This window comes from Mesoplodon bidens (assembly GCF_964165515.1).
Source record: "Mesoplodon bidens genome assembly, chromosome: 13".
In the NCBI taxonomy this organism is placed as follows: domain Eukaryota; kingdom Metazoa; phylum Chordata; class Mammalia; order Artiodactyla; family Ziphiidae; genus Mesoplodon; species Mesoplodon bidens.
The window spans coordinates 51,293,583-51,305,901 of NC_138169.1; the positions used below are offsets into that span (position 1 = coordinate 51,293,583).

General features: G+C 49.9%; 1 protein-coding gene across 3 annotated transcripts in view; it reads left to right on the forward strand.

Annotated features, from left to right (window-relative positions):
• Positions 1–10,811: 10,811 nt before the first annotated feature.
• MOCOS (molybdenum cofactor sulfurase) overlaps positions 10,812–12,319 on the forward strand; it is a gene marked incomplete at its 5' end in the record, with an annotated part of 55,062 nt that continues 53,554 nt past the window's right edge. For 2 of the 3 annotated variants that reach the window (XM_081252460.1, XM_081252462.1), the window contains one exon: positions 10,812–10,953. In XM_081252460.1, the coding sequence (XP_081108586.1) occupies positions 10,812–10,953 (142 nt within the window). Of the gene's footprint in view, positions 11,143–12,319 lie in introns of all 3 variants that reach the window. The other variant, XM_081252461.1, reaches the window with a different exon arrangement.

Here is a 12,319-nt window from a genome sequence, read left to right on the forward strand (position 1 = left end):
TTTCTAGGTATTTTTTGATTTCCTCTTTGATTTCTTCAGTGATCACTTCGTTATTAAGTAGTGCATTGTTTAGCCTTCATGCGTTTGTATTTTTTACAGATCTTTGCCTATAATTGATATCTAGTCTCATAGTGTTGTGGTCGGAAAAGATACTTACACAATTTCAATTTTCTTAAATTTACCAAGGCTTGGTTTGTGACCCAAGATATGATCTATCCTGGAGAATGTTCCATGAGCACTTGAGAAAAATGTGTATTCTGTTGTTTTTGGGTGGAATGTCCTATAAATATCAATTAAGTCCATCTTGTTTAATGTATCATTTAAAGTTTATGTTTCCTTATTTATTTTCATTTTGGATGATCTGTCCATTGGTGAAAGTGGGGTGTTAAAGTCCCCTACTATGAATGTGTTACTGTCGATTTCCCCTTTTATGGCTGTTAGTATTTGCCTTATGTATTGAGGTGCTCCTATGTTGGGTGCATAAATATTTACAATTGTTATATCTTCTTCTTGGATCGATCCCTTTATCATTATGTAGTGTCCTTCTTTGTCTCTTCTAGTAGTCTTTATTTTAAAGTCTATTTTGTCTGATATGAGAATTGCTACTCCCGCTTTCTTTTGATTTCCATTTGCATGGAATATCTTTTTCCATCCCCTCACTTTCACTTCAGTCCCTAGGTCTGAAGTGGGTCTCCTGTAGACAGCATATATATGGGTCTTGTTTTTGGTATCCATTCAGCCAGTCTGTGTCTTTTGGTAGGAGCATTTAATCCATTTACATTTAAGGTAATTATCGATATGTATGTTCCTATTCCCATTTTCTTAATTGTTTTGGGTTTATTATTGTAGATCTTTTCCTTCTCTTGTGTTTCTTGCCTAGAGAAGTTCCTTTAGCATTTTTTGTAAAGCTGGTTTGGTGGTGCTGAACTCTCTCTCAGCTTTTGCTTGTCTGTAAAGGTTTTAATTTCTCCTTCAAATCTGAATGAGATCCTTGCTGGGTAGAGTAATCTTGGTTGTAGGTTTTTCTCCTTCATCACTTAAATATGTCCTGCCAGTCCCTTCTTGCTTGCAGAGTTTCTGCTGAAAGATCAGCTGTTAACCTTATGGGGATCCTTTTGTGTGTTATTTGTTGTTTTTCCCTTGCTGCTTTTAATATGTTTTCTTTGTATTTAAGTTTTGACAGTTTGATTAATATGTGTCTTGGCGTGTTTCTCCTTGGATTTATCCTGTGTGGGACTCTCTGTACTTCCTGGACTTGATTAACTATTTCCTTTCCCATATTAGGGAAGTTTTCAACTATAATCTCTTCAAATATTTTCTCAGTCCCTTTCTTTTTCTCTTCTTCTTCTGGGACCCCTATAATTCGAATGTTGGTGCATTTAATGTTGTCCCAGAGGTCTCTGAGACTGTCCTCAGTTCTTTTCATTCTTTTTTCTTTATTCTGCTCTGCAGTAGTTATTTCCACTATTTTATCTTCCAGGTCACTTATCTGTTCTTCTAGCTCAGTTATTCTGCTATTGATCCCTTCTAGAATATTTTAAATTTCATTTATTGTGTTGTTCATCGTTGTTTGTTTCCTCTTTAGTTCTTCTAGGTCCTTGTTAACTGTTTCTTGCATTTTCTCTATTCTATTTCCAAGATTTTGGATCATCTTTACTACCATTATTCTGAATTCTTTTTCAGGTAGACTGCCTATTTCCTCTTCATTTGTTAGGTCTGGTGGGTTTTTATCTTGCTCCTTCATCTGCTGCGTGTTTTTCTGTCTTCTCATTTTGCTTATCTTACTGTGTTTGGGGTCTCCCTTTTGCAGGCTGCAGGTTCGTATTTCTGATTGTTTTTGGTGTCTGTCCCCAGTGGCTAAAGTTGGTTCAGTGGGTTGTGTAGGCTTCCTGGTGGAGGGGACTAGTGCCTGTGTTCTGGTGGATGAGGCTGGATCCTGTCTTTCTGGTGGGCAGGTCCATGTCTGGTGGTGTGTTTTGGGGGTCTGTGGCCTTTTTATGATTTTAGGCAGCCTCTCTGCTAATGGGTGGGGTTGTGTTCCTGTCTTGCTAGTTGTTTGGCATAGGGTGTCCAGCACTGTAGTTTGCTGGTCGTTGAGTGAAGATGGGTGTTGGTGTTGAGATGGAGATCTCTGGGAGATTTTTGCCATTTGATATTACGTGGAGCTGGGAGGTCTCTTGTGGACCCGTGTCCTGAAGTTGGCTCTCCCATCTCAGAGGCACAGCACTGACTCCTGGCTGCAGCGCCAAGAGCCTTTCATCCACACGGCTCAGAATAAAAGAGAGAAAAAGTAGAAAGAAAGAGGATAAAATAAAATAAAGTAAGATAAAATAAAGTTATTAAAATAAAAAATAATTATTAAGAAAAGAAGTTTTTTTAAGTAAAAAAAAAAAAAAAAAAAAAAACAGAACCCTAGGACAAATGGTGAAAGCAAAGCTATACAGACAAAATCTCACACAGAAGCATACACATACACACTCACAAAAAGAGGAAAAGGGGAAAAAATAATAAATCTTGCTCTCAAAGTCCACCTCCTCAATTTGGGATGATTGGTTGTCTATTCAGGTATTCCACAGCTGCAGGGTACATCAAGTTGATTGTGGAGATTTAATCCGCTGCTTCTGAGGCTGCTGGGAGAGGTTTCCCTTTCTCTTCTTTGTTCTCACAGCTCCTGGGTCACAGCTTTGGATTTGGCCCTGCCTCTGCGTGTAGGTCTCCGGAGGGCGTCTTTTCTTCGCTCAGACAGGACGGGGTTAAAGGAGCAGCTGATTCGGGGGCTCTGGCTCACTCAGGCCGGGCGGAGGGAGGGGTATGGATGCGGGGCGAGCCTGCGGCGGCAGAGGCCAGCGTGATGTTGCAGCAGCCTGAGGCGCGCCGTGCGTTCTCCCGGGGAAGTTGTCCCTGGATCCCGGCACCCCGGCAGTGGCGGGCTGCACAGGCTCCCTGGAGGGGAGGTGTGGAGAGTGATCTGTGCTCGCACACAGGCTTCTTGGTGGCGGCAGCAGCAGCCTTAGCGTCTCATGCCCGTCTCTGGGGTCCGCGCTGTTAGCCGCGGCTCGCGCCCGTCTCTGGAGCTCCTTTAAGCGGCGCTCTTAATCCCCTCTCCTCGCGCACCAGGAAACAAAGAGGGAAGAAAAAGTCTCTTGCCGCTTCGGCAGGTCCAGACTTTTTCCCGCACTCCCTCCGGGCTAGCTGTGGTGCACTAGCCCCTTCAGGCTGTGTTCACGCCGCCAACCCCTGTCCTCTCCCTGCGATCGGACCGAAGCCCGAGCCTCAGCTCCCAGCCCCGCCCGCCCCGGCGGGTGAGCAGACAAGCCTCTCGGGCTGGTGAGTGCCGGTTGGCACAGATCCTCTGTGCGGGAATCTCTCTGCTTTGCCCTCCGCACCCCTGTTGCTGTGCTCTCCTCCGCGGCTCCGAAGCTTTCCCCCTCCGCCACCCGCAGTCTCCGCCCATGAAGGGGCTTCCTAGTGTGTGGAAACCTTTCCTCCTTCACAGCTCCTTCCCACTGGTGCAGGTCCCGTCCCTATCCTTTTGTCTCTGTTTATTCTTTTTTTCTTTTTCCCTACCCAGGTACGTGGGGAGTTGCTTGCCTTTTGGGAGGTCTGAGGTCTTCTGCCAGCGTTCAGTGGGTGTTCTGTAGGAGTTGTTCTACGTGTCGAAGTATTCCTGATGTATCTGTGGGGAGGAAGGTGATCTCTGCGTCATACTGTTCCACCATCTTCCCCCTCTCTCCAGGGCATCAGATTTGTTTTCTTGTTTTCCATAGCACCTAGAACAATGTAGCTGGCCCTGTGTTCTGTCAAATATTTGCTGAATTCAAGAATAAGTTTGATCGCACAGATGGCTGGCTGGTGGAGGAAGCATTCTTCAGTGTAATCCACCGGTCAGTAAATAGGAAAACTGGCATCAGATCCTTTCCCTGTCTTGGTGGCATAAAGAGGGAACAAAGAGCAGGAAGGAGATGTCAACCCAGAAGGGAAAAAGAAGGGCGTGGTTTGGCCCAGTCCACCCACCCTTGAATGAACAGGGAGAAGCTGGGGCCCCCAGGAAAAGGGCCTCAGCTGCGGGTCCACCCACCCTCTCACTCCTGTTGTCTGCCTAGTACTCGGGGCGGAGAGCCGGGTGTTGTTTTGAACATGAGTCTGGATATAACGGAGCCTTGTTCCCAAACATGGTGATTTTGAGCTGCCCTTTTAGCTTCTGTTCACAAAAAAGGTCTCCTATCACTCCAGGGGAGGGAGCTTCCTGGGGTTTTCTCATCTTTTTTTCCAGTGCTCTCAAGTTGTTTCTGCCAGAGCTTCCAACCTCCAGGCTCTGGAGAGAAACCTGCTCCACTGCTGTCTCTCCTCCTGCTCTGCAGGCCTTCTTCTGATTTCTCCGGTCTCAGGATATCTAGGTCGGCAGGTTCTCATTGTTAAGGAGGTATGCATTTCACTTCTGGCAGTGTAGCAGGGTAACTGAGGACGTGGGAAAAGACGTGACCCAAGAGTCGGCTCACCTAACAAGCTGGGTGCGTGAGAATGTTTCAGGACTGCAAGCAGTACTGATTGCTCTGGGCACTGATCCACGCATGTCCTTGGTATAATTGGGAACATAAGAAAGTAAGGAGGTGCATTGCTTAGATGTTCAAGGACGACACAGCCTGTGCTAAAAAGAACCTTTTTCTATTAGATAAAGCTTAACTAAATACGCCATAGTGGACTGAGGGCTTTGCTGTTTTGCCTGGGCGAGCAACAGCCCTCTACCACTGTGCTTTAACGCATACATCTCGTGTGTTGGACTCATTTTCGTCCCTGACTGAACAACTGCAACATGGCAGGAAGCCCCAATTTCATTATCCAAACTAAATTCAACCTCCTCTGAAACACCGACCCCATCTCAACTACTTGGCAGAAAATATGATCCATCATAATTGGCAGCTCCCAACTACCTCCATGATCCAGAGGCCTCGGGGGTTTTAGCCAGTGGAAAACCTCTACCCTTCCTTACCATTTAAGACTGGACCGTTATAATGGAGCTTCCATCCCCACCAGGATAACAGAAATGTTCACTTAGGTCACTGCATATCACAGAACCAAGCAAGCTGAATAATCTGATCAGTCCTTGTCCTAACTGGCTTTTCAGCCTTAGTTACCATCAAGGCGCTCTCCTCTAGCTCTCCTCCCATCTCTCTGACTGTACCTTCTCAGTAGTCAGTGGCATGGAGGCAGGTGATCCTTAAATGTCACTGGCCTCAGACACACCTCTTCCCGTCCCTCCTGGACCCCAGCCATGTTCTGCACCGTAGGGTCTGCCCCGCTCTCTTGCCTCAGTCCCCATCCCTACCCCTCATCCCCTACCACAGGCTGTGCTCCAGCCTCACTGAAGTTCCTGCTTTGGGAATTTTCTGAGCCTTTTGCACCTTCAGGCCATTGTACGTGGAATGCTACCGCCCAACCCAGGACCCTCTGGAGTCCTAGGTGGAGGAGGCTTAACCTTTTGAAGGAAGGCCCCTTCTTGAGCTCTGCAGCATGGAGAGGCGACCTGGCTGTAGACCATCTTCTTCACTGTCCTGGGGGCCTCTCAGCCCAGAGGCTGCCTTATGGACTGTTGTCTTCCCAGCGCCTACCATGTTCCTAGCAGGAAGCAGATTTCCAATGAACATTGAATGAGTGTCCCTGCCAAAGCATGTTTTCACCTGCAGTAATTCAGCCTGGACAGTTCCAAGAGTTTGTAGCTGGTTTCCCTGCCCGCAATTCCACCACCCCATCCAGCCTGGGCACAGTCATTAGACAGTTTGGTCGAAATCACCTCTTGGGGACACCTTCTTGCTCAAAAATCTTCGGAATGAAATCCTATTCCCTTAGACCGACTTAAACCTGCCTTTCAAAACCTGCCCCCAAACCTGCACCACCTCCTTCCTCAATCCCCACAGACTCTAACTCTGACAGGCACTCACTGAACTGTTGCCAAGTGAGTGAATGAATAAATATTTTGTGAATGAATGTCTCCTGTATTGTGGAGATTCTCAAGAATGGAGTCCATTGCCAGGGAACACATCATCCTGAGTACAGAACCAGGCTGAGTGGGATGGACCAGGGGCAGAGCCTCACCAAGGGGGAAAGATTTTAAGGCAAAATTGGGGCTGTCTACCCAATCTGGCTATAGACATATTTTTCACAGTTCTTGCTTGAGAGAGGGGTGTCCGGAGGAGCTGAAGAGCTGTTTCACTACAAAGCTGTGAACTTTGGGTGCAGAGGCTGGCTGCCTGGGACCTCAGCATGGACCAGCTCAGGCTATTCCAAGGTCCCAGGGCCAGCAGATGGACCAGGGGAGATGAAGCAGTGGTAGGCCTTTAGCACAGGAGTTCATTGAACGATGAACACGCGTAAGACGTTCACTGAAGGGGACTGGAGGTTCTGCTTCAGGCAGGGTAAGAGCGAGCAATCCGATTTCTAACAGTCTCTTTCTGGCAGTAGAGGCCCAGGGAATCATGGTGAAATGCACTTGAAGGTGCCAATTAGAGACTGAGGCTTCCGATGTCTCCACCCACCCTACCCTCCCTTCTTTACTGTGGCCCAGATCACAGGCTTCGTCCTTTGGGGTGCCTTCCCTGGACTCCCTGGTTGGAAGGAGCTCCTTTCTCTCTTCTCTCCTGCCATTCTACACTTGCATCCTGAAGTGAAGCAACAGGGCACTCAGCCCCCATTGTCTGTGTCATTTCCCTACGTGGATGTAGGCACAATATCTTCACATCCTCCTGAGCACACAGTCCCCTGGGCAGAGCCAGGGGCTTAAAGATACTTCTTGACTAAGTGGTAATTCAGTGGTTTTTAATGACCTTAAGGGTTCTGCACTGTACCTCAAAGGACACAGTCAACAGAGTGAAAAGGCAACCTACAGAATGGGAGAAAATATTGCAAATGATAGATCTGATGAAGGGTTAATATCCAGTCTATATAAAGAACTCCTACAACTCAACAATAAAAAAACAACCAAGTTGGGGGCAGAGCAGGGGGGAGCAAAGGACTTGAACAGACAATTCTCCAAAGATGATATATAAATGGCCAGTAACCACGTGAAAAGATACTCAACACCACTAATCATTAGGGAAATGCAAATCAACAACACAATGAGAGGCCACCTCACACCCAGTAGGATGGCTACTGTAACAATAACAAAAACCTAACCAAACAAAACCAAACCAGAAAATAACTATTGGTGAGAATATGGAGAAATTGGAGCCCTTGTGCCCCATTGCTGAGAATGTAAAATGGTGTAGCCGCTATGGGCAACACTATGGCAATTCCTCAAAACTTAAAAATAGAACTACCATATGATCCAGCAATCCCACTTCTGACTATATATATACAAAAGAATTGGAAGTAAATTCTCAAAGAGATACTCATACACCCATGTTCATAGCATATTTGCAATAGCCAAGAGGTGGAAGTATTCCAAGTGTTCATCAATAGATGAATGGGTCAAAAAATATGGTATATACATACAGTGAAACATTATTCAGCCTTAAAAAGGAAGGAAATTCTGAACACATGCTGCCACATGGACATTATGCTGAGTGAAATAAGCTAGTCACAGAAAGACAAATACTGTATGATTCCACTTATATGAGGTATCTAGAGTAACCAAATTCGTAGATACAGAAAATAGAATGGTGATTGCCAGAGGCTGGGGGAGGGGGAAAGGGGATTTCTTACTTAATGGGTATAGAATTTAAGTTTTGCAAGATGAAAAGAGTTCTGGAGATTGTTTGCTCAACAAGGTGGATATACCTGATATTACTGAACTGTGCACTTAAAAATGGCTAAGAGGGGTAAATTTTATGTTACGTATATTTTAACACAATTAAAAAAAATTTTTTTTAAAGGAGTTCTGACTTGGCCCATTCAGATTGTTCCCTAGCAAGTTTGTCCTAAAGTAACACCCTTGTGGATTTGTGATTACTTGGCCACATAACACCTTGATGAGAGGTACTCCTTACATTCCCAGAGAAGTAACCTAAGCCCTCACTGCTCAGGGTGCAGTCCAAGGACTCTAGTGTCCGCATCGCCCAGGCGAGTCAGAAACACAGAACCTTAACCACCACACCCCCCAACTTAATCAGAATCTGCATTTTAATAGGCTTCCAGATGATTCTGGCAGGTTAATTCCTGAAAGGGCTGGCCTCAAGGAGATCCTCAGGGAGAAATAGGGCATTAAAAGGAGGGGTGAGGGGAGGATTAACCCCCAGCACTGTCCCCAACTTAGAGGTGGGGAGGCAGAGGCCCTGAGGACCACCGTGGCTTACACCGGAGAGATTATTGAACACATTTAACTGGTTGGGCTCTGGAGACTGACTTCCCAGGCGCTAGCTTGTCCACCTTCTTCTAGCTGTGTGCCCTCGAGCAAGTTACTCTACCTCTCTCTGCCACAGCTACCCCACCTGTAAGAGCCACCTCATAGATCTGTTTATTTAACTGTTGAATAATTAGCACAGATAAGAGTATACATGTGCCCAGTGCAGTGCCTGCTCCTGTCGGTACTGTTGCCAGAAGTCAAATTTAGAGGTTAGAGTGCAAGGGAGCCAGGCCAAGATGCCCAAGGTTCCTGCTCCAAGTATGGCCAAAAGGTATGCCACAGGGAGGTGGTTGTATGGTGAATGCTAAGGAGCAAACTTGGGCATCCATCCATCGATAACGTTCATTCCTTCCAGAGTAAGATCCTGGCGATTCTTTTTAAAAAATATTTATTTATATATTTGGCTGCGCCGAGTCTTAGTTGCGGCATGTGGGATCTTTTTTCATTGCAGCATGAAGAATTGGGGATCTTCAGTTGCAGCATGTGAACTCTTAGTTGCGGCATGCAGGATCTAGTTCCCTGACCAGGGATCAAACCCAGGCCCCTGCGTTGGGAGCATGAAGTCTTAGCCACTGGACCACCAGGGAAGTCCTGATCCTGGGGATTCTGCAGTGAGTGAGACTAGCCAGGGCGGTCTTCAGGCAGGGGCCACCTAGGCAAGGGGAAGCCTGGACACTGGCTCTAGCACTGCAGCCCGGTACCCAACGGCTCTGGCCTGGGCCACAACCCGCGTCTCCCACCCCCAGGGTCTTTCTCAGACCTGGTATTGGGGGCTAAGCCAGGAGGGGCTGGTGGGCCACCAGGCAGAACCCTTGCTTTTTATACAAGCAGAGGCTGGACGGGGGAGTCTGCTGCACGCATTGTCATGCATCCCAAGATGCCTGCAGCGCACATACAGGGTGACTGAGGGCCTGGCTGCAGCATAGGCAGTGAACTTGTGGCCTGGGTGCCCTCCCCACCTTGTCCCACTGCAGCATGCTTTGAGAGCTGAGACAGAAAGGAAGGGGGCAGAGTACAACCATTAAAGGAATGACACAACCATTAAGAAGAACAGGACGTGACAAAAACTGTTAGAACCTACGAGGCCCAAGATGGCGGAAGATTCAACTTCCAGTAGGCCTTGAGCCTCATTATACTCTCATTGTAATACATTAGCATCTGCTAAACGACACACCTGTGCCATGACAGTTCCATAAAAGACCAAAAGTGGGTGCTGCCCCAATTCCTGAAAACCCCTGCCCCTTCTCTAAGATAGCTAGAATATTCCTCCCACTCATTAGCCTATGAAATTACCCAGCCCATAAAAACTAAACACCCCACATTTCCCTGGCACCTCTCTTGCCTTCTGAGACGAACCACACTGTGTACGGAGTGTGTGTCTGTCTAAATAAACCTTTCACTTTACTATGGTTAGCTCTTGAATTCTTATCTGCACCGTCTGACCCAGGAATATGACTTGGGATATGACCAAGACCACCCTCTCACGCCCCATTTTTCCTACAACAGAGCCAGTGGTCCATTCCTGGGGCCCCACCTTGGGTCCCCAAGGACCCGAATCTGAGTCCTCACTTAAGCCTCCAGACTTTGCCGCCCTCCGATGCGGGTTCTGCACAGCCCTCCCCTCACCTCGGGCACCTTTCCTGGGCCTCCAGTACCTTTCACTCCATCCCCGGAAGCCGGCCCCCACCTGCCCACCCGCTTCCACACTCACACTGGGCCCGGCAATTCCCGCCCGTGGGTTTGGCCCGCCTCTCCACACTTGAGGCAATGGTGTCCTGGGATGCAGGCCCCTGGCGGAGCGGAGGAGGTGCTTTTGCTTGGGTTGCACTGGAGCTACCAGGTCCCGAGGGTGCCCACCTGCCGCGACCTTATTAACCAAACTCATCGGTCCCCAATCTTTTTCCTCTTCCACCTTTTGCTCAGCCACATTCTCAGAAACGCCGAGCACACGCCCCACTGGGGATCAGCAACTGGGGGAGTCTCCTTGCAAACGCCCCGCCCCGCACACTGGGGTTCCTCCACGGAGAGCGAGGCTCCCCGGCGCTGCTCTGGGCTCGAGCCAGGGAGAGTCGGCAGGGAGGATCACCAGGTTCCAGGATGCCCAGCAGCAAAAAGCAATTCATTGCATCTTGTATCAGCCTCTCCGTGGTACCGTAAACGAGAACTTTGTGTTCCAAGGGTCTGGGGGTGTCTCCGTGGACTCCGTTGGAAAGCAGTTAAAAGAGACAACCACGGGCACTCCCACCCCCTGCCCCCAGGTGGGAAAAGGGCAGAAAGCAGTGAAACTCCGTGAGTCAGCGCACCCGGGGCAAGCCCGGCCATCCGGGAAAGGCGCCGCCCCTCGGCGGGGGCGCGGTGCCACTGGCTGGCCGGGAGGCGCGGCCGGGGCGCGGCGGGGCGGAGTCGCGGAGGGCGGGCCTCGGCGCTTCCCCGGCGCAGCCCGCTTGGACTGCGCGGCGCTCAGGCGTGGGTCATGGCTGGCGGGGCCGGGCAGCCGGGGGCCGAGCTGCTGGCCTTTGCGCAGTTCCTGGACTCGAGCCCGCAGCCTCTCGTCTACGGGTACGGCCGGCGCAGCCTGCATGAGCTCCGGGCGCGCGAGTTCGGCCGCCTGGCAGGTAAGACCGGCGGGGGCAGCTGCGCCGGGCCTGCCGGGAGGCCGTGGGGGACACGCGGTTTCTAGAACCGACGTGGAAGGAACTTTTGCTCCCGGCGGGAGCGGCGTTACCTCATTAGGGACCCATTTTGAATCGAAAGACCTGGAGGGATGTGTCCACGACCTCTCTTCGTGGACGCGGCTCCCTGAGGTACCACCTGCAACCCCAAGACTTCTTGCTCCTTAGACTTTCCAGGGATGTGGGACCAAAGTGGTCCTTTGCCACCCGTCTCCGCCCTCTGCGAATAGGGCTGAGGATTCTTTTTGCCTTCGCTTGCCACGAGACTCCCGGCTCTAAAGTTCCAACTGGAACCGGGGTTGCAAAATGCAGGAATGCCCGGTGGCCGTGACCGTTCGGGTGATTGCCCGGGGACGGGAGCGGTGCATGGGCGGCCAGCTCGCGGGGTTGAGACCGCGACTCTGCGGGCGCGCGGGTTGGGGGCCAAGGGGCTGCGGCCGCCGTGCAGGAGCTTCCCGAGGCTGCGCTCCAGACTCCGCTGGGGTGACTCCCAGCAGTTTGTATTTTCGAAGTCTCATTTTCCTCACTAGTGTAGGCAGAACAATGCCTCGGAAGTCCAGCTCGCTGGGGGACCTGAAGAATTAGCAAACCGTGCAATTTGAACTTTAAGTACAGGACGAGCCAGTACATTGGATGTGAGGACCGGGATCTTATCGTGCCTTCGAGTTCCGCAAGGCGGAGCAGGCAGGTTAAATTGGAAGACAAGCTTCATCTGGCCAGTGGTCCTCCCAGCCCACTGCTGCAGGGCGGGAGGGCGTTCCGCACCGGGTGGGGACTCATCCTTTTCCAGCAACCTTCTGTGAGGGGCTTCACCAAGCCTTAGAAGGGCGTGCTGTTTGAACTGGGAGGGGTGCCGGGTAAGTGAGCAGGTCGTGGCGCCGGGCACTGGGATTTGAGGTGTATTTATTCTGTCGTGGTGAACAGTTGGTGCCGCTTGCCTGCTTGTGGCAGAACAGCAACTATGATTTATGTTTCAGTTATCAGGTAGCTGACTTCAGCTCTTTGGGTCATTTTCTCATGTTCCGGAACGTGATTGTTTTTTCCCCCTTTGGGAGCTTTAAGGGCTGTGCCCTCCTCCTCGAGTGGCGCCGTCTGTACTTAAGGAGGGAAGCTCAAGGGAGGAGACAGGGGCCCTCTGGCGGCCTCTCTTCACTCCTTCCCCGATCTTCCTAGTTGCCCATTCACCTGCTGGAGACAGTGCTCTCTCTCTCTCTCTCTCTCTCCCTCTCTCTCTCTCTCTCTCTCTTTCCTTTTCTCTCAGACCACAGGTGCAGAGGACTTGAGAAAGTCTCCCCATTCTTTTGAAGCA